Source organism: Heteronotia binoei, chromosome 11 (assembly GCF_032191835.1).
Source record: "Heteronotia binoei isolate CCM8104 ecotype False Entrance Well chromosome 11, APGP_CSIRO_Hbin_v1, whole genome shotgun sequence".
NCBI lineage: Eukaryota > Metazoa > Chordata > Lepidosauria > Squamata > Gekkonidae > Heteronotia > Heteronotia binoei.
The window spans coordinates 79,478,494-79,499,189 of NC_083233.1; the positions used below are offsets into that span (position 1 = coordinate 79,478,494).

General features: G+C 52.5%; 2 protein-coding genes across 2 annotated transcripts in view; one reads left to right on the forward strand and one right to left on the reverse strand.

Moving 5' to 3' along the window:
* TCTN1 (tectonic family member 1) overlaps positions 1-3,278 on the forward strand; it is a 40,276-nt gene extending 36,998 nt beyond the window's left edge. Inside the window, 1 exon segment of the mRNA XM_060249665.1 lies at positions 2,907-3,278. The gene's annotated coding sequence lies outside the window, so the exon portion shown is untranslated.
* HVCN1 (hydrogen voltage gated channel 1) overlaps positions 3,201-20,696 on the reverse strand; it is a 41,291-nt gene continuing 23,795 nt past the window's right edge. Inside the window, 6 exon segments of the mRNA XM_060249666.1 lie at positions 3,201-3,558; positions 6,875-6,987; positions 11,793-12,024; positions 13,732-13,836; positions 17,139-17,265; positions 17,267-17,381. Of these exon segments, the coding sequence (XP_060105649.1) occupies positions 3,493-3,558; positions 6,875-6,987; positions 11,793-12,024; positions 13,732-13,836; positions 17,139-17,265; positions 17,267-17,343 (720 nt within the window). The 5' untranslated portion in view covers positions 17,344-17,381 and the 3' untranslated portion in view covers positions 3,201-3,492.

Here is a 20,696-nt window from a genome sequence, read left to right on the forward strand (position 1 = left end):
CCTGTGCAAGCAGGCTGTGCTAAAGCACTCTCCTCTTTGCGACAAAGGAATGCTGAACGGGCAGCGGTTCTAATAGACATCCTGGCAATTGCGGGATGCTATCAAATTGAAGCAGGTGATCAGATATTTTAGGTAGAGTTGCCCGTTGCCTACTTCCAGCGGGGAAATCCTGCCAGTACTCTCTGCCCCTCTGCTAGTTCTCAGTGAGGCAGTGGGAGAGATATGGGGGATGGTGTAGTGCAGGGGTGGCCAACGGTAGCTCTCCAGATGTCTTTTGCCTACAACTCCCATCAGCCCCAGCCAGCATGGGGCTCTCCCTGAAGCTCCCCTTTCAAGGACAACCTCTGCCAGAGCTATGGCTAACCCAAGGCCATTCCAGCAGGTGCAAGTGGAGGAGTGGGGAATCAAACCCGGTTCTCCCAGATAACAGAGCTCTGCCTGACCCAAGGCCTTTCCAGCAGCTATAAGGGGCAGAATGGGGAATCAAACCCGGTTCTCCCAGATAAGAGAGCTATGGCTGACCCAAGGCCATTCCAGCAGGTGCAAGTGGAGGAGTGGGGAATCAAACCCGGTTCTCCCAGATAAGAGAGCTCTGGCTGACCCAAGACCATTCCAGACGGTGCAAGTGGAGGAGTGGGGAATCAAACCCGGTTCTCCCAGATAAGAGTCCACGCACTTAACCACTATGCCAAACTGGCTCTCTTTTGAGTGCTGCTCTATGCCTGGGCCTCTGTTTGCGTTCTCTCTGATTTCACGACAGGCAGCTGCTCATCAGATGTTGTTGCAAGAAACACTGTGGCCCATTTCTTCCAGCGATCGCATGGGAAATGTAGTGGGCCTACCGTAAGCTCCAGGAGGACTGGCTCCATCAGGGGTGTGTGGCCTAATATGCAAAGCAGCTCCTGCTGCAAAAAAAAAAAAAGCCCTGGCCATGACTATTTTTAAAATCCAGGATAAAAACTTCTGCTTGGACAGCTCAGGCTGCCTGCAGGCCAGAAAGGCTCAGTTTCCTCCCTTACTTGTGCATATTTAAGAGGAAGCAGCGGGCTTTACTTATTTTTATTTTCATTTTATGTCCCGTTTTTCTCCTTGACCAGGGAGGGGATCAGTGGCTTTTCACACAGTTCTCCCCCTCCTTCACTTAATCCCCACAAGAGCAACCGGTGAGGGAAGGTTAGGTTGCAACCTGGCGACAGGCCCAAGGTCACCTGGCCGGATTCCATGGCCGAGTGAGAGGACTGAACCTGGCTGTCCTGGGTCCGCCCTGCCCACCACCCCAGGCCTTCTCAGCCACACTGTGCAGATCTAACTTTTGACACAGAGACACTTGTCCTCAAAGGTCCTCCTCCTACAAGCATTCCAGAAGAATATACCGTGTTTTAGAACACGTGTTGGACCGCAGCTCCCCTGCCAGCTTGGTGCAGTGGTTACGAATTGGGTTCGATTCCCCACTCCTCCACCTACACCTACTAGTTTGATGTAGTGGTGAAGTGTGCAGACTCTTATCTGGGAGAACCGGGTTGGATTCCCCACTCCTCCACTTGCAGCTGCTGGAATGGCCTTGGGTCAGCCATAGCTTTCTTATCTGGGAGAACCGGGTTTGATTCCCCACTCCTCTGCTTGCACCTGCTGGAATGGGCTTGGGTCAGCCATAGCTGCCTAATCTGGGAGAACCGGGTTGGATTCCCCACTCCTCCACTTGCACCTGCTGGAATGGCCTTGGGTCAGCCAGAGCTCTCTTATCTGGGAGAACCGGGTTGGATTCCCCACTCTTCCACTTGCAGCTGCTGGAATGGCCTTGGGTCAGCCAGAGCTCTCTTATATGGGAGAACCGGGTTTGATTCCCCACTCCTCCACTTGCACCTGCTGGAATGGCCTTGGCTCAGCCATAGGTCTCTTATCTGGGAGAACCGGATTGGATTCCCCATTCCTCCACTTGCACCTGCTGGAATGACCTTGGGAAAGCCAGAGCTCTTTTATCTGGGAGAACCAGGTTGGATTCCCCACTCCTCCACTTGCACCTGCTGGAATGGCCTTGGGTCAGCCAGAGCTCTCTTATCTGGGAGAACCGGGTTGGATTCCCCACCCCTCCACTTGCACCTGCTGGAATGGCCTTGGGTCAGCCATAGCTCTCTTATCTGCGAGAACCGGATTGGATTCCCCACTCCTCCACTTGCACCTGCTGGAATGGCTTTGGGACAGCCAGAGCTCTCTTATCTGGGAGAACCGGGTTTGATTCCCCACTCCTCCACTTGCACCTGCTAGCATGGCCTTGGGTCAGCCAGAGCTCTCTTATCTGGGAGAACCGGGTTTGATTCCCCACTCCTCCACTTGCACCTGCTGGAATGGCCTTGGGTCAGCCATAGCTCTGGCAGAGGTCGTCCTTGAAAGGGCAGCTGCTGTGAGAGCCCTCTCCAGCCCCACCCACCTCACAGGGTGTCTGTTGTGGGCGGGGGGAAGGTAAAGGAGATTGTGAGCCGCTCTGAGACTCTTCGGAGTGGAGGGCCGGCTATAAATCCAATATCATCTTCTGCTGCTGATGTGACCTTGGGTCGGCCACAAGTTGTTGCAAGGCTGTTCTGCCCAAGAGCAGTTCTGGGAGAGCTCTCTCAGCCCCACCTACACCACAGCATGTCTGTGGTGGGGAGAGGAAAGGAGATTTGTAAGCTGCTGTGAGACTCCTTTGGCTAGCAAAGGGCAAGCTATAAATCCAATCTCCTCTTCTCTGCTGCTGAAAATGGTTACTTTGAGCAGAAGTAGAGGGGCGGAGAACTTCTCTGCCTGGCAATACAAATTGTTGTAATTTGCCTTTTGTGACTGGCGTGTGCTGCAGGAGGGGGGAGGGCGGGCACTTGCTCTTAACTGTTTTTTCAACTTTTTTTGCTCTCCTGCTGTTTGTCCAACAGGGAGGATGAGACGCGTGAAAGCGGCGTGTACTTTATACGCCTTGGCAACTGAGCTCGGAAGCGCTGCCCTGCGCACGCCCCTCCTGAGGAAGTGAGTCGGGGAACAGCAGCAGCAGCAAGTTCTGGCCGGAAGGAGAAAGAGGGATTCCAGATGTTCCGAAGAAGCCCTTCCAGCAGCCAAAGGATTGGAGAAGATCCCCGGCAGTCTTCCAAAGAAGACGCCGCGGCACGTCATCTTCCAGCCTCCGTTTCTGGGGACTGCAACCCGCAGCTTCTGCATCACACTCATCCCTCTACACGGATTTGACTTTATTAAATAATTTTGTCACTTTTAACTGTACAGCTATACAATTAAAGGTTGGGGGAACGGTTGCATAAGCGTGCCCTTCTTTTTTACAGCTGCCGACTGACCGGAGAGGCCTCCTTTGCGACGGCAAAAAACGTCTCCAGGAGCCAGAAGGTCAGCTCCACCTACAGACAAAGCACTCCGAATGTACAAAGAGGCCGTCTTCAAAAGATCGCAATGTGGGAGGAGGAGGTTTGCTCCTCGGGGGCTGGAACAGACCGCCGGGCGGGATTCGGTCGCCTACCGAGACTGCCCGGCGAGGCCGTGTTGCTTCAGGATGTTGGCGAGCCTCTCGATTTCCAGCTCCTGTCGGAGAAAGAAAGAAAAAAACAGGGCCGTTGAGTTCGCCACGTTGGGTTTTGGCAATTCGGAGAGAGGCTCCGCTCCCGGCCCGCAGCTGCGTTCCTTGCTTCAAAAATGACGTCACGCTTTATCATTTAGCCAGAGGTCGTTACGGACTTTGAACAGTTTTTCAAATGACAGCGGTGACACAAAACAGGAAAAACAGGCCTGGGCTAATAAATCAAGAGGATTCGCCGACGGGGGATTAAAAGAAAAAAACAAAAAATTTCTGTGTGGATGTGCTACAACAATGAACAAAGCAGCGCTATAAATTACTCTGCCTGACCGCTACTTGCTCTCTACAGCGTAAGCAGTGCAGTGAACAGTCTCTCCAACCCACCCCACCCCCAGCTCCCCCCAAAGCAAGGAAGAACAGAACTAGCATGCATTATCCACATCCTTCGCTGCACCCACATACCCCAGCAGCACTCCTTCACAACGCCCGCCACTCAGGCCCCACAGAGAGCCTGAGCTGGGCCCCACAATCCTTGCCCGCCAGCCGGGCCCCAGGGAGACCACCGCGTGGCTCAGCTCGGCCCAGCAATCCCCGGGGGCCAGACCAGGTGATCTCAAGGGCCGTAAATGGGCCGGACATTCCCCACCCCTGCCCTGAGCCAGTTTGGTGTAGTGGTTAAGTGTGCGGACTCTTATCTGGGAGAACCGGGTTTGATTCCCCACTCCTCCACTTGCACCTGCTGAGATGGCCTTGGGTCAGCCATAGCTCTGGCAGAGGTTGTCCTTGAAAGGGCAGCTGCTGTGAGAGCCCTCTCCAGCCCCACCCACCTCACAGGGTGTCTGTTGTGGGGGAGGAAGGTAAAGGAGATTGTGAGCCGCTCTGAGACTCTTCGGAGTGGAGGGTGGGATATAAATCCAATATCTTCATCTACCTCACAGGGTGTCTGTTGTGGGGGAGGAAGGTAAAGGAGATTGTGAGCCGCTCTGAGACTCTTTGGAGTGGAGGGCGGGATATAAATCCAATATCTTCTTCTTCTTCTTTTTGTGTGTCGTGAGACTACACGTGCCGGGAAGGACCACATGGGTTTCCAGATCACTTTTCACTGCACATTTAAAGGCAGCCTTGCACCTGCCAACTAATGAGGGGGAAGACCCACCCCCGGTTAATCTGGGGCTGTTTACTGATCTCATTCGCCACATCCTGTTTCTCTCGCACAGATGGTATTTATGGACAGGCCTCCCACACCTTGGGTGTGTTGACGGTATTTGTAGAAATCGGGAACCAGCCGAAAGAACTGGAGCGTAGCACAAATGTTAACGCCGTAACAGCGAGCGGTACCGGAATTGCATAATAGGCTCCCGCGTACGTTAAATTGCACACAGCCGTATAGAGCCCGGTCCCCATCCAGGTAACTTTGTGGTGGCAGCTGCAAGCATAGATGGCTAAAAGAGGGGATTGGATCAGTGTCCCCTCTAAGCTGAGTTAGCGTGAGTCAGCTCACAGATTTTCATCCCCCAGCTCGTGCGTTTTTGTCTTCGCTCAGGAAAAAAAGGGCCCCAGGGCACAAGAGTTTATGTAGTAGCTCACAACTTTAACACCAGTAGCTCACAAAGTAGAACTTTTGCTCACAAGACACTGCAGCTTAGAGGGAACATTGCATTGGATCAACATCTGGAGCAGAGGCCCATCAGTGGCTCTTAGCCACCAGGTATTGATAGAACTCTGTCTGGGGCAAATGTTGCTCTGTATTCTTGGTGCTTTTGGGCGGGCTTCTAGTGTCCTGGCCTCACTGGTGGACCTACTGATGGCACCTAATTTTTTTGGCCACTGTGACACAGAGTGTTGCACTGGATGAGCCACTGGCCTGATCCAACATGGCTTCTCCTATGTAATTATATGACACAGAGCGTTGGACTGGATGGGCCATTGACCTGATCCAACATGGCTTCTCTTATGTTCTTATGTGACACAGAGTGTTGGACTGGATGGGTCATTGACCTGATCCAACATGGCTTCTCTTATGTTCTTATGTGACACAGAGTGTTGGACTGGATGGGTCATTGACCTGATCCAACATGGCTTCTCTTATGTTCTTATGTGACACAGAGTGTTGGACTGGATGGGTCATTGACCTGATCCAACATGGCTTCTCTTATGTTCTTATGTGACACAGAGTGTTGGACTGGATGGGCCGTTAGCCTGATCCAACATGGCCTCTCTTATGTTCTTATGGGACACAGAGAGTTGGACTGGATGGGCCATTCACCTGATCCAACATGGCTTCTCTTATGTTCTTATGTGACACAGAGTGTTGGACTGGATGGGCTAGTGGCCTGATCCAACATGGCTTCTCTTATGTTCTTCTGTGACACAGAGAGTTGGACTGAATGGGCCATTGGCCTGATCCAACATGGCTTCTCTTACGTTCTTACGACCAGTTTGTTCCAGGCAGCCCTGTTCCCTGTGCAGAAAAACCCTCTGGGATAGTTCAGTTTTGCATAGTTTGCAAAAGGCCAGGAGAGCAGGAGCTTTCCTGAGTTTCTCAGACAGGCCATTCCACAAGGCGGGGAGGCAAAACAGAGAGAGCACCTACACAGGCAGTTGTTGGCTTTTGCCCATTTGCAGGCTGGCATCCACAGATGCCCCTGGCTGGCCTGATCGGAGTTGTGGCTGAGCATATGGAGAGAGGCAGTTCTGCAAATAAGATGGGCCGGGGCCATGAATGGCTTTGTATGCGACACCCAGTATCTTAAACTGAGCCCAATAACTAACGGGCAGCCAGAGTAGTCTTTAAAAGGTCAAGGTAGTCCCCTGTGCAAGCACCAGTCAGTTTCCGACTCTGGGGTGACATCACATCCCGACGTTTTCATGGCAGACTTTTGACGGGGTGCTTTGCCATCGCCTTTCCCAGTCATCTCCACTTTCCCCCCAGCAAGCTGGGGACTCCTTTTACAGACCTCGGAAGGATGGAAGGCGGAGTCCACCTTGAGCCAGCTACCTGAACCCAGCTTCCGCCGGGATCGAACTCAGGTTGTGAGCAGAGAGTTCAGACTGCCGTGCGGCAGCTTTACCACTCTGTGCCTTTAGCTTATTCTCTTATTTACCTTCTTGGTTCTCTTCTGGACTTTATGCCAGGGAAAAAGCTGTGAGGGGGGGGGGGGCGTGCCTCATCTGAGGCTCCTAAGACGGGAGAGTAGATCCCGCGACACCTAGCCCTAACTCCATTCCACTGAACCAAGAGAGCTGTTCCTGTCCCAACTAGCAGAGGTTTCCACTGCATCCAGTCGCCCCTGGCTGCGCCAATCAAGAGGGGGGCTGCTTTACCTTCTCTGCACAGCTGTTCTCCAGCTGCTGGACCTTGGTGGTGAGCTGCAGGTTCGCTTGCTTCAGCTTGGACACCTGCTGCTCGGACCGCGTCTTCACCGACAAGATGATTCCTGGGGAGGGATGCAGAGGACAGACAAGGTTAAGGAGGCCTGTGGGCCGGACCCAAAAGATCATTCCTGGAGCCCTTCCAGAAGGGCTTTACAAGCCTCGATCCCCACAGCCACCAGGGAAAGGAGGCCACCGTGCTGCGTCGTTCACAGACGCCAGCAAAACAAGACTTAGCAAAAACAAAAAAACCCCACAGGTTGACCATCAACAATGTTAATGCTCTTTCTACTATTTATAAATAAATTATTGCATAAATAAAAAAAGGTCAAGGTAGTCCCCCGTGCGAGCACCAGTCGTTTCCGACTCTAGGGTGACATTGCTTTTACGACGTTTTCACAGCAGACTTTTTAACGGGGTGGTTTGCCATTGCCTTCCCCAGTCATCTACGCTTTCCCCCTCCCAGCAAGCTGGGGACTCATTTGACTGACCTCGGTAGGATGGAAGGCTGAGTCAACCTCGAGCCGGCTACCTGAACCCAGCTTCCGCCGGGATCGAACTCAGGTCATGAGCAAAGCTTAGACTGCAGTACTTTACCACTCTGTGCCACGGGGCTCTTAAGGTAAAGGTAGTCCCCTGTGCAAGCACCAGTTGTTTCCTTCTGACACTGGGGTGACGTCGCATCACAACATTTTCACAGAAGACTTTTTAACGGGGTGGTTTGCCATTGCCTTCCCCAGTCATCTCCACTTTCCCCCCAGCACGCTGAGGACTCATTTGACCGACCTCCGAAGGATGGAAGGCTGATTCAACCTGGAGCTGGCTACCTGAACCAGCTTCCGCCGGGATTGAACTCAGGTCGTGAGTAGAGCTTAGGACTGCAGTACTGCAGCTTTACCACTCTGCGCCACAGGGCTCTTATTGCATAAATACAGATATACAATACAATAATTGGATTGGTGGTCACAATACCAGACACAAATGTATCGCAGTAAGGTCTCCATTAAATGCGATGTGAGAAAGTCCACAAATATGAGTAAAGGTACAAGAAGATAATTGGGGAATGCCTTCTACAATTGGCAGTGTCCAAAAGACTGCAGTCGTTTGTAGTATATGTCTGACGACATTCCCAAGATAACAGCAGCCAAAAACGCCCCTTCCTGGGTATCTTTCTTGGCGTTTCAAAGCATCTCTTCCTCAGTAGTGGCTGTTTAATGGAATCTGATTTCACAAATATGTAAAGCGCAGCTCAAAATTACAATGGAATCAGTTGCGAAAGCAATACTTTTTTTTTTTGAGAAGTCATGTTGGATCAGGCCAGTGGCCCATCCAGTCCAAACATTCTGTGCCACATAAGAACATAAGAGAAGCCCTGTTGGATCAGGCCAATGGCCCATCCTGTCCAACACTCTGTGTCACATAAGAACATAAGAGAGGCCATGCTGGATCAGGCCAATGGCCCCTCCAGTCCAACACTCTGTGTCACATAAGAACATAAGAGAAGCCATGTTGGATCAGGCCAGTGGCCCATCCAGTCCAAACATTCTGTGCCACATAAGAACATAAGAGAAGCCCTGTTGGATCAGGCCAATGGCCCATCCTGTCCAACACTCTGTGTCACATAAGAACATAAGAGAGGCCATGCTGGATCAGGCCAATGGCCCCTCCAGTCCAACACTCTGTGTCACATAAGAACATAAGAGAAGCCATGTTGGATCAGGCCAGTGGCCCATCCAGTCCAACACTCTGTGTCACATAAGAACATAAGAGAAGCCATGTTGGATCAGGCCAATGGCCCATCCACTCCAACACTCTGTGTCACATAAGAACATAAGAGAAGCCATGTTGGATCACGCCAGTGGCCCATCCAGTCCAACACTCTGTGTCACATAAGAACATAAGAGAAGCCATGTTGGATCAGGCCAATGACCCATCCTGTCCAACACTCTGTGTCACATAAGAACATAAGAGAGGCCATGTTGGATCAGGCCAATGGCCCATCCAGTCCAAACATATATATATACACACACACATTCACACATAATTATATACTGTGGCTAATAACCACTGATGGACCTCTGCTCCATATTTTTATCCAATCCCCTCTTAAAGCTGGCTATGCTTGTAGCCGCCGCCACCTCCTGTGGTAGTGAATTCCACACAATCACCCTTTGGGTGAAGAAGGACTTCCTTTTACCTGTTTTAACCTGACTGCTCAGCAATTTCATTGAATGCCCACGAGTTCTTGTATTGTGAGAAAGGGAGAAAAGTACTTCTTTCTCTACCTTCTCCATCCCATGCATAATCTTGTAAACCTCTATCATGTCACCCCGCAGTCGACGTTTCTCCAAGCTAAAGAGCCCCAAGCGCTTTAACCTTTCTTCATAGGGAAAGTGTTCCAACCCTTGAATCATTCTAGTTGCCCTTTTCTGCACTTTTTCCAATGCTATAATTTTTTTTTTTGCGGTGCAGTGACCAGAATTGCACACAGTATTCCAAGTGAGACTGCACCATCGATTTATACAGGGGCATTATGATACCGGCTGATTTGTTTTCAATTTCAATTCAAGACTTGGCAGAGGCAGAGTCCGAATCACAGATCCAAGCCCAGTACTGTTTCCTGATCCTCAGTGGTAGAGCACCCATCCCGGGTTCAAGCCCTGACATCTTCAGTGAATGTGTCCTTGGGAACAGTTGCTGGGAAAGACCTGAATGGCCACTGCCAGCCTGAGTAGGCAGTTGTGAGCCAGAGGGACCGCTGGTCTTGTTCTGTATGTTCCTTAACGCTTGGACCAGTCTTGGTAGAGCAAAGAGAAGGAAGAGATGAACTTGGGGCAGGATTGGAAGGAGCTGTGGGCCATTCACAGAAGAGCCCATTTGGTGTAGCGGTTAAGTGTGCAGAATCTCATCTGGGAGAACCGGGTCTGATTCCTGATCCCTCCACTTGCAGCTGTTGGAATGGTCTTGGGGCAGTCATAGCTCTTGTAGGAGTTGGCCTTGAAAGGGCAGCTTCTAGGAGAGCTCTCTCAGCCCCACCCACCTCACAGGGTGTTTGTTGTGGGGGAGGAAGGGAAAGGAGATTGTGAGCCGCTCTGAGACTCTTCGGAGTGGAGGACGGGATATAAATCCAATATCTTCATCTGCCTCACAGGGCGTCTGTTGTGGGGGAGGAAAGGAAAGGAGATTGTGAGCCGCTCTGAGACTCTTCGGAGTGGGGGGCGGGATATAAATCCAATATCTTCATCTACCACACAGGGTGTCTGTTGTGGGGGAGGAAGGGAAAGGAGATTGTGAGCCGCTCTGAGACTCGTCGGAGTGGGGGGGCGGGATATAAATCCAATATCTTCATCTACCTCACAGGGTGTCTGTTGTTGGGGAGGAAGGGGAAGGAGATTGTGAGCCGCTCTGAGACTCTTCGGAGTGGAGGGCGGGATATAAATCCAATATCTTCATCTACCTCACAGGGTGTCTGTTGTTGGGGAGGAAGGGGAAGGAGATTGTGAGCAACTCTGAGACTCTTCGGAGTGGAGGGCGGGATATAAATCCAATATCTTCATCTACCTCACAGGGTGTCTGTTGTGGGGGGGCGGGGGAGGTAAAGGAGATTGTGAGCCGCTCTGAGACTCTTTGGAGTGGAGGGCGGGATATAAATCCAATATCTTCATCTACCTCACAGGGTGTCTGTTGTGGGGGGCGGGGGGGGGGAGGTAAAGGAGATTGTGAGCCGCTCTGAGACTCTTCGGAGTGGAGGGCGGGATATAAATCCAATATCTTCATCTACCTCACAGGGCGTCTGTTGTGGGGGAGGAAGGGAAAGGAGATTGTGAGCCGCTCTGAGACTCTTCGGAGTGGACGGCAGGATATAAATCCAATATCTTCATCTACCTCACAGGGTATCTGTTGTGGGGGAGGAAGGGAAAGGAGATTGTGAGCTGCTCTGAGACTCTTCGGAGTGGAGGGCGGGATATAAATCCAATATCTTCATCTACCTCACAGGGTGTCTGTTGTGGGGGAGGAAGGGAAAGGAGATTGTGAGCTGCTCTGAGACTCTTCGGAGTGGAGGGCGGGATATAAATCCAATATCTTCATCTACCTCACAGGGTATCTGTTGTGGGGGGGGGAGGTACAGGAGATTGTGAGCCGCTCTGAGACTCTTCGGAGTGGAGGGCGGGATATAAATCCAATATCTTCATCTACCTCACAGGGCGTTTGTTGGGGGGGGGAGGAAGGGAAAGGAGATTTTGAGCTGCTCTGAGACTCTTCGGAGTGGGGGGCGGGATATAAATCCAATATCTTTATCTACCTCACAGGGTGTCTTTTGTGGGGTGGGGAAGGAAGGGAAAGGAGATTGTGAGCTGCTCTGAGACTCTTCGGAGTTGGGGGGCGGGATATAAATCCAATATCTTCATCTACCTCACCGGGTGTCTGTGTGGGGGAGGAAGGGAAAGGAGATTGTGAGCCGCTCTGAGACTCTTCGAAGTGGAGGGCGGGATATAAATCCAATATCTTCTTCTACCTCACAGGGTGTCTGTTGTGGGGGAGGAAGGTAAAGGAGATTGTGAGCGCCTTGTGAGATTCAAGAGTCTAGGGCAGGGTATAAATCCAGTATCATCTTGTTCTTCATACGGGTGGCAGAGAGGAAAGGGAACTGGGCAACTGAGGATCTCTAGCAAGAGAACCCAAGGCCGTGAGGACACTTGTCTCCGAAACAACTCGTTGGGATTCTGGGTGCGGGTTTCAAGCTAACCAATGTGGTTACATCACTCTTGGATGTGGAAGTGCTTCTCCTTGGGGTGTGGGCACACTTGGGCTGAGCAATCCGGCACATAGTTCCGTCTGCCAAAAAAGCTCCCCCTCCCGCAAGACTCACCGTTGATGATCCTGGCCACCCGCCACAACCGCAGCAGGATCAGCAGGCCAAACGCTTCGAAATCGTGCTTCAGGAACAGGACCACGATGTCGAGGACGAACGAAATGATGACCACGATGGCGTCCAGGACTTCAAACTTATGGTGGAAGAACTCCAGGCGGTAGGCAAAGAGTTTGAAGCTCACCTCCACCAGGAAGAGGGTCAGAATGGAGAGGCTCAGGTAGTGGAAGACCTGCAGGGGTGCAGAGGCAACAAGGCAGAGAGACATCACGGGCTGGGCCCCAGTTCTTTGGTTCTCTCTGGGTTTTGGCTGGCACAGAAAGAACATGGGATCAGGCTGAGGGCTGACACACAGTGTGTTCGGAAAGTTCTGTCCCCAGGCAAACCAAGGCCAGCATCTGCAGGCTATACACATCATGCAACTCAAGCGAACGTTTGCTGGACCAAATAATTTATTCTGGTTGTGCAGGGCAATGACACCAAAGCTCCACCCCCCATAGAAAGAAGAAGACTGCAGGTTTATACCTCACCCTCTCTGAATCAGAGACTCAGAGCAGCTCACCATCTCCTAGATCTCTTTCCCCCACAACAGACACCCTGTGAGGTGGGTGGGGCTGAGAGGGCTCCCCCAGCAGCTGCCCTTTCAAGGACAACTCCTACAAAAGCTATGGCTGAACAAAGGCCCTTCCAGCAGCTGCAAGTAGAGGAGTGGGGAATCAAACCCGGTTCTCCCAGACCAGAATCCGGGCACTTCACCACTACACCAAACTGGCTGTCAGGAGACAGACATCCTGTGAGGTGGGTGGGGCTGAGAGGGCTCTCCCAGCAGCTGCCCTTTCAAGGACAACCTCTGCCAGAGCTATGGCTGACCCAAGGCCATTCCAGCAGGTGCAAGTGGAGGAGTGGGGAATCAAACCCGGTTCTTCCAGACAAGAGTCCGCACACTTCACCACTACACCAAACTGGCTGTCAGGAGACAGACATCCTGTGTGGTGGGTGGGGCTGAGAGGGCACTCCCAGCAGCTGCCCTTTCAAGGACAACCTCTGCCAGAGCTATGGCTGACCCAAGGCCATTCCAGCAGCTGCAAGTGGAGGAGTGGGGAATCAAACCCAGTTCTCCCAGATAAGAGAGCTCTGGCTGAAATAAGGCCATGCTAGCAGGTGCAAGTGGAGGAGTGGGGAATCAAACCCGGTTCTCCCAGATAAGAGAGCTCTGGCTGACTCAAGGTTATTCCAGCAGCTGCAGGTGGAGGAGTGGGGAATCAATCCCAGATCTCCCAGATAAGAGAGTTCTGGCTGACCCAAGGCCATTCCAGCAGGTGCAAGTGGAGGAGTGGGGAATCAAACCCGGTTCTCCCATATAAGAGTCCGCACACTTAACCGCTACACCAAACTGGCTTAACCACTACACTATACCACGTTCAGCAACCTCTCTGACTTGAGATTTCAGGAGGCATCGGTCATGTCCCTGGAAGCTTGTCTTCCCTGGTGGTGGTCGTGAAACGTGCCGTCAGATCACAGCTGACTTACGGCAGCCTGAAGGGCTTTCGAGGCAAGAGACGTTCCGAGGCGTTCTGCCAATGCCTGCCACTGCCAAGTAGCCCTGAACTTCCTCGGTGGTCTCCCACGCCAGGGGTGGAATTCTAGCAGGAGCACTTTTGCCTATCAGGCCACACACCCCTGATGTAGCCAATCCTCCAAGAGCTTACAAAAAAAGAGCCTTGTAAGCTCTTGGAGGATTGGCTGCCTCAGAGGGGTGTGGCCTAATATGCAAAGGAGCTCCTGCTGGAATCCTACCCCTCCGTCGCCTCCAAATACTGACCAGGGCTCACCCTGCTTGGCTTCTGTGATCTGATGAGATCAGTCTCGGCTGGGCTGCCCTGTGTGACATGGAAGTGGGTGCTCCACCCACCACCATCCCGGCAACAGCTCCTTTTACCTCAGGCACAATCTCGTGTTTGTCCGGATGGATGATTTTCAAGTCCAAAAGCAGCTCCGCCAGCACCAGCACGGCATCCAGGATCACTAAACAGACAATCAGGATCTAGAGCGTTGAGGAAAAACAATCCGGGTGTCGACGTCAATCGTATATTTTCTTAAAACCAAAGAATCGCATCGTTGGACGGGGCCTCCCGTGTCATCTACTCCGACCCCCTGCACAATGCAGGAAATTCACAAGCACCTCCCCCCTACGTACACATACAGCCCCGGTGAGCTCTGCTCCGTGCCCGAAACCTCTAGGATCCCTGGCCAAATAGCCTGGAGATGCCCCGGGCTGGCCTGATCGGGGTTGTGGCAGAGCATATGGAGAGAGGCAGCTCTGCATATAAGACAGGTCGGGGGGCAGGAATGGCTTTGTACGCGACACCCAGTATCTTAAACTGAGCCCAATACCTAGCAGGCAGCCAGTGTAGTCTTTAAAAGATCTAGGTAGTCCCCTGTGCAAGCACCAGTCAGTTTCCGACTCTGGGGTGACATCACATCCCGACGTTTTCACGGAAGACTTGACGGGGTGGTTTGCCATTGCCTTCCCCAGTCATCTCCACTTTCCCCCCAGCAAGCTGGGGACTCCTTTTACAGACCTCGGAAGGATGGAAGGCGGAGTCCACCTTGAGCCGGCTACCTGAACTCAGCTTCTGCCGAGATCGAACTCCGGTCGTGAGCAGAGAGTTCGGACTGCAGTGCTGCAGCTTTACCACTCTGTGCCTTTACCTTATTCTCTTATTTACCTTCTTGGTTCTCTTCTGGACTTTATGTCAGGGAAAAAGGTGCGAGGGAGGGGGGGGTGTTCCTCATCTGAGGAACAGTGTGCGATTGCAAAAAGAAAAAAAGGCCAACGCCATGCTGGGAATTATTAGGAAGGGAATTGAAAACAAATCAGCCGGTATCCTAATGCCCCTGTATAAATTGCTGACCCGAGAGTGATGAGAAGCATTTCCCTGTGCGTGTAAGAAGGGGCGCGGGATTATCAATACTCTCCCTCGCTGCACCTCAAACGAATTTGCAAACCTGAAGCTCAGGTTCAGTCTGTCAACATTGCAAAAGATGGCCGGGGGAGGGTACTGGTGGGGCCTATTGGCATTTATGTTGTTTCAAACAAACCCTGCCCACTAGAGATGCTCCTGGGGTGGCCGTGAGACCACCTGTGAAACTGCCTCTGCTGAACCAGACCCTGGTCCTTGGCGGTCAGTACTGTCTACTCCGGCTGGCAGCAGCTGTCTAGGGTGCAACATATAGATCTTCCCCAGTACTTGCTAAAAAGGTCAAGGGAGTCCCCCGTGCAAACACCAGTCGTTTCCGACTCTGGGATGACGTTGCTTTCACAATGTTTTCATGGCAGACTTTTGACAGGGTGGTTTGCCATTGCCTTCCCCAGTCATCTACGCTTTCCCCCCAGCAAGCTCATTTGACCGACCTCAGAAGGACGGAAGGCTGAGCCAACCTTGAGCCGGCTACCTGAACCCAGCTTCCACCGGAATCGAACTCAGGTCGTGAGCGGAGAGCTTGGACTGCAGTACTGCTGCTTTACCACTCTGCGCCACGGGGCTTCCTCCAGTACTTGCTACCTGAGCCTAAACTGGAGATGCCAGGGACTCTTCCTGCTTCCAGCTCAAATCTCCGTGGAGCTGAGCCAGGGAGTCCATTCACCCCACACTCGCCCCTGACGCAACTCCTCTGGGGAAGAGGTGCAGGGAGGAAGAGTGTAGATATCCCCTGCGTGTCCCAAGAGGGCCACTGTCCCGGGTGCCTGAATTATTCCTGGGCACTCAAGGCCAAAGGGGACTTTGGCTTCTAACCAAGGCCGGGTTCACACATGCAGGTGGATGAGATCTCAGGAGTGCCAGGGTGGTCAAATGGACTGCAAGCGATGGCCCCCAGCTTTGCTTTTCAATCTTTCTCTTTTTTTGGCACAAGAGCTCTCCTGCAAGCAGAAAAACAGCACAGCAGGAAAGAATCTGTCCCTCTCTGCTTTCATTTGACTAGCTTGCTGTTTGCGTGGGATTTCTAAAGCAGGGGAAGGTTCCGAAAGAAAGCTAGTTTGGCGTAGTGATTAAGAGCAATGGACTGGTCTGGAGAACCAGGTTTGAGTCCCCCCTCCGCATGCAGCCAGCTGGGTGACCTTGGGTCAGTCACAGTTCTCCGAGAGCTCTCTCAGCCCCAGCTGCTTCACAAAGGTGTCTGTTGGGAGGAGAGGTAGAGATGGTGAACGTAAGCCACTCCCCAACTCCTTCAGGTAGCAAAATGCGGGGTATAAAACCAACTCAAAATGTAGGGTCCTCTCCCTCTCCAAGCCTATAATGGAGAAGATGATGACTGCAGATTTATACCCCTCCTGCAGAGTGTTAAAGCTGCAGTACTGCAGTTCTAAGCTCTGCTCACGACCCGAATTTGATCCCTGGCGGAAGCTGGGGGTTTCAGGAAGCCGGCTTGAGGTTGACTCAGCCTTCCATCCTTCCGAGGTCGATCAAATGAGTCCCCAGCTAGCTGGGGGGAAAGAGTAGATGACTGGGGAAGGCAATGGCAAACCACCCCGTGAAAAGTCTGCCATGAAAATGTTGTGAGAGCAATGTCACCCCAGAGTCGGAAACGACTGGTGCTTGCACAGGGGACCTTTCCTTTCCTTCTCTCAGAATCTGAGTCTCAGAGTGGCTCACAATCTCCTATATCTTCTCTCCCCACAACAGAACCCTGTGAGATGGGTGGGGCTGAGAGGGCTCTCACAGCAGCTGCCCTTTCAAGGACAACTCGTACGTTAGCTATGACTGACCCAAGGCCATTCCAGCAGCTGTAAGTGGGAGGAGTGGGGAATCAAACCCAAGTTCTCCCAGATAAGAGAGCTATGGCTGACCCAAGGCCATGCCAGCAGCTGCAAGTAGAGGAGTGGGGAATCAAACCCGGTCTCTCCCAGATAAGAGTCCACACGCTTACCACTATACCAAACTGGCTCTCCATCCTACCAGCTCATTCTCCCGCACGGACAAACCAGGCATCACGCGACTCTTGGAGGCAGGACTCCCAAGTGAGTTGTTTGGCCAGGCAGGAAGGGAAGAGGCCAGCTTGCAGGGGGCACATCTTTGTGGGAAGGGGAGGGTGGGGCCTTCGGGCTAACAGACTTCACAGGGTCCCTCCCAACTAAGAAAAGCTCCTATCTTTTTTTTAAGGAAGGGTCAGGAAGAAAATCACCTGTTCTTTGTCTGGGGGGGATGCATCCCAATCTGGGGCCGGGTCCCAAACCACTTGAGTCCACCAACACCAGAATGCAATCCTGTGGCATTCCCGCCACCTCCCAGTTTGTGCAAAACTGACATCAGACAACAGTGACACCTGACAAAGACTCCCTTGTACCTGAAACTTGTGCGACTGGAACAGCTTCCTCATCACCTCCCGAAAAGTGGGGGGCCGTGGAGCCGGGTCCATCTTGATGACCGATTCGGTCGACTTCCCTTCGCTTTCCTCCTCCATCTCTTCTTTCCTCCCACTTCTTGTAGTCATTGCTCCACTGCGCAGGATCGTCCCCCACCACCGTGAAATGCTTCAGATACGCAGACATCGCCCTCGCTTAGACGAGCATCACTCGGGAGAGACAAGCTGCAGAAACAGGCCCCAAAAACGGCACCAGCTAAGAACGGCACCAGCTGAACGCCTGGCGGTTGCCAGGGAACGGCACCAACGGAAGAAACTCGTGCTCTTCTGCTGCTTAAATGGTGGAATAAGAACTGCTTTTGTCCTGGGTGCGCCTCTAGGTGGCATGGGCAATACTACCCACTTCCAATGTTCCCTCTAAGCTGCAGAGTCTTGTGAGCAAAAATGGTGATGAACGACCGGCATTCAAGTGTGAGCTGCTGCATAGAATTAGTGTGCTCTGGGGTCACCTTTCCTGAGCTAAGACAAAAATGTGTGAGCTAGCTCACGCTAACTCAGCATCGAGGGAACACTGCCCACTTCCCCCAATCGACCCCTAGAACTGGGTTCTCCAACATGGTGCCCCCAAGCACTTGCCCATGGATGTGTTTCAGGAAAGCAGGAACGGCCATTGTGGAAGCAGAACCAGTGATGGGCTGCCTTCATACTAATAACTAGCTAATACTACTAATTAGAGAGCCAGTTTGGTGTAGTGGTGAAGTGCACGGACTCTTATCTCAGAGAACCGGGTTTGATTCCCCACTCCTCCACTTGCACCTGCTGGAATGGCCTTGAGTTAGCCATAGCTATCGCAGGAGTTGTCTTTGAAAGGGCAGCTTCTGTCAGAGCTCTCTCAGCCCCACCTACCTCACAGGGTGTCTGTTGTGGGGGAGGAAGGTAAAGGAGATTGTGAGCCGCTCTGAGTCTCTGATGCAGAGAGAAGGGCAGGGTATAAATCTGCAAGTCGTCTTCTCCCTTGGGTCTTCCCTAGCACTCACTGGGAAAGGATCCAGGATCCTGTAAACAGGACCCACGGATCATCTTTGAGTTGGTGGGGGGTAGGGAACTGCAGAGCATTCCCCCACCCCACCTCATCTTCAGTCTGTGCATCGTTCCAGAGGGTCACTGTGTCAGTCTTTAGACCAGAGGTGGCCAAACCTGTCTAACGTAAGAAGAAGATGATACTGGATTTATATCCCGCCCTCCACCCCGAAGAGTCTCAGAGCGGCTCACAATCTCCTTTCCCTTCCTCCCCCACAACAGACACCCTGTGAGGTAGATGAAGATATTGGATTTATATCCTGCCCTCCACTCCGAAGAGTCTCAGAGCGGCTCACAATCTCCTTTCCCTTCCTCCCCCACGACAGACACCCTGTGAGGTGGGTGGGGCTGGAGAGGGCTCTCACAGCAGCTGCCCTTTCATGGACAACTCCTGCGATAGCTATGGCTGACCCAAGGCCATTCCAGCAGCTGCAAGTGGAGGAGTGGGGAATCAAACCGGGTTCTCCCAGATAAGAGTCCGCACACTTCACCACCACATAGAATTAATGTCAGATATCTGAGAGCCACAAGACAGGGACGTCAGATGTTTGAGAGCCACAAAACAGGGAGGGAGGGAGGTGGAGAGAAAGCAACTTTAACTTTAAATGCATTCTTCAAGCTGCCAGCTGGCTCTGCTTGGAGAAACGATTTAAAGAGAGAAATGCCTTCTCCAAGCCAGCTGAAGGGGCAGTGGGGCTTTGAGAGCCACGCAGTGTGCGTGAAAGTGCCACGTGTGACTCCCGGGCCAGTTTGGGCAGCCCTGCTTTTGACCTACGTTACTCAAAAGTGCATCATCTGAGATCAGCAGGGTTTGGGGAGGGGGAGGCACTCAAGAGTCAAAGCTCCCTCGGCCCAATAATGTTCGTATCTGATGGAGAGAGCTTTGAATCGCTAAAATTTGGGGTTGCGGTTAAAAGCAGCAGATTCTCTTACCTTTAATTCCCCTCTCCTCCACACGCAGCTGCTGGGCGACCTTGGGTCAGCCACAATTCTGGCAGATCAGTTCTCCGAGTTCTCTCCGCCCCACCTGCCTCGCAGTGTGTCTGTTGCGGGGAAATTGAAGAAAAGGAGGTTGTCAGCCACTGAGTCTCCGAGGGAAGGGCGGAGTATAAATCACAGAATCACAGAGTTGGAAGGGACCCCCAGGGTCTTTTAGTCCAACCCCCTGCACAAAGCTGGAAATTCACAAACCCCTCCCCCCTAAATTCACAGGATCAGGATTGCTGTCAGATGGCCGTCTAGCCTCTGCTTAAAAACCTCCAAGGAATGTTTTTTCAGTCCAAATCTCTTCTGTTTTCTTCTCTTCTAAAGCGCATATCCTGAAAATCCTGCCGGTTATTCCTTCTTTGGGCTTCTCCGGGATACATCTGTGTGTTTAGATTCCCCATCCCACTTCCTCTTGTGTGTCTGCCTGGCTCCACCTCCTGCGGCAGCCATTTTGTAGTGGCCGCTGCCCCGCCTTCAAATCCCAGAGGTTCCCATGCGCTCCGAAAGGCTGGGACCCCAGCCTGAGAAGGTACCTTGTGCAGCACGGAAGCCCCTGGAGCAGCAATCGAAAAGACAAAAACCAAGCAAGCCAGTCCTTATGCAGAGGGAAATCATGAATAGTGTGGTTCAGTTAATTGAGGGAATTATGGGGCCATGTCACCCGGACTATGCATTTGCTGGCTTCTAAACTCTCTGCTCACGACCTGAGTTCGATCCCGGTGGAAGCTGGGTTCAGGCAGACGGCTCAAGGTTGACTCAGCTTCCGCTGTTGATGCCACCGCCATCTTAAGTAGAGGGTGTCTGGCGCGGTCTCCTTCATCCGCGGCCATCTGCCTGCAGCTCTGCTCCCCGTTCGTGGGACTGAGCTGGGGGGGGAACTACCCCAATAGGAGACCTAAGTGGCAAAAGAAGCGTATGCGCACGCTGAAGCGCAAAAGGAGAAAGATGAGGCAGAGGTCCAAGTAGACATCTCCTGCAGTGCTACTGAAGCTGCAGAACAGACCATGGAATGGTGGAGCTAGGGGTGACTTTTGGACAAGGTCTGCTATTCGATGCTACTGTTAGAAGGCGCCTTGCCTATCTTTAAGAGCTTCCATCTTGAAGCCTAGGAGAGCCAGTTTGGTGTAGTGGTTAAGTGTGTGGCCTCTTATCTGGGAGAACCGGGTTTGATTCCCCACTCCTCCACGTGCAGCTGCTGGAATGGCCTTGGGTCAGCCACAGCTCTGACAGAGGTTGTCCTTGAAAGGGCAGCTGCTGTGAGAGCCCTCTCCAGCCCCACCCACCTCACAGGGTGTCTGTCTCCTGAGAGCCAGTTTGGTGTAGTGGTTAAGGGTGTGGACTCTTATCTGGGAGAACCGGGTTTGATTCCCCACTCCTCCACTTGCAGCTGCTGGAATGGCCTTGGGTCAGCCATAGCTCTGGCAGAGGTTGTCCTTGAAAGGGCAGCTGCTGTGAGAGCCCTCTCCAGCCCCA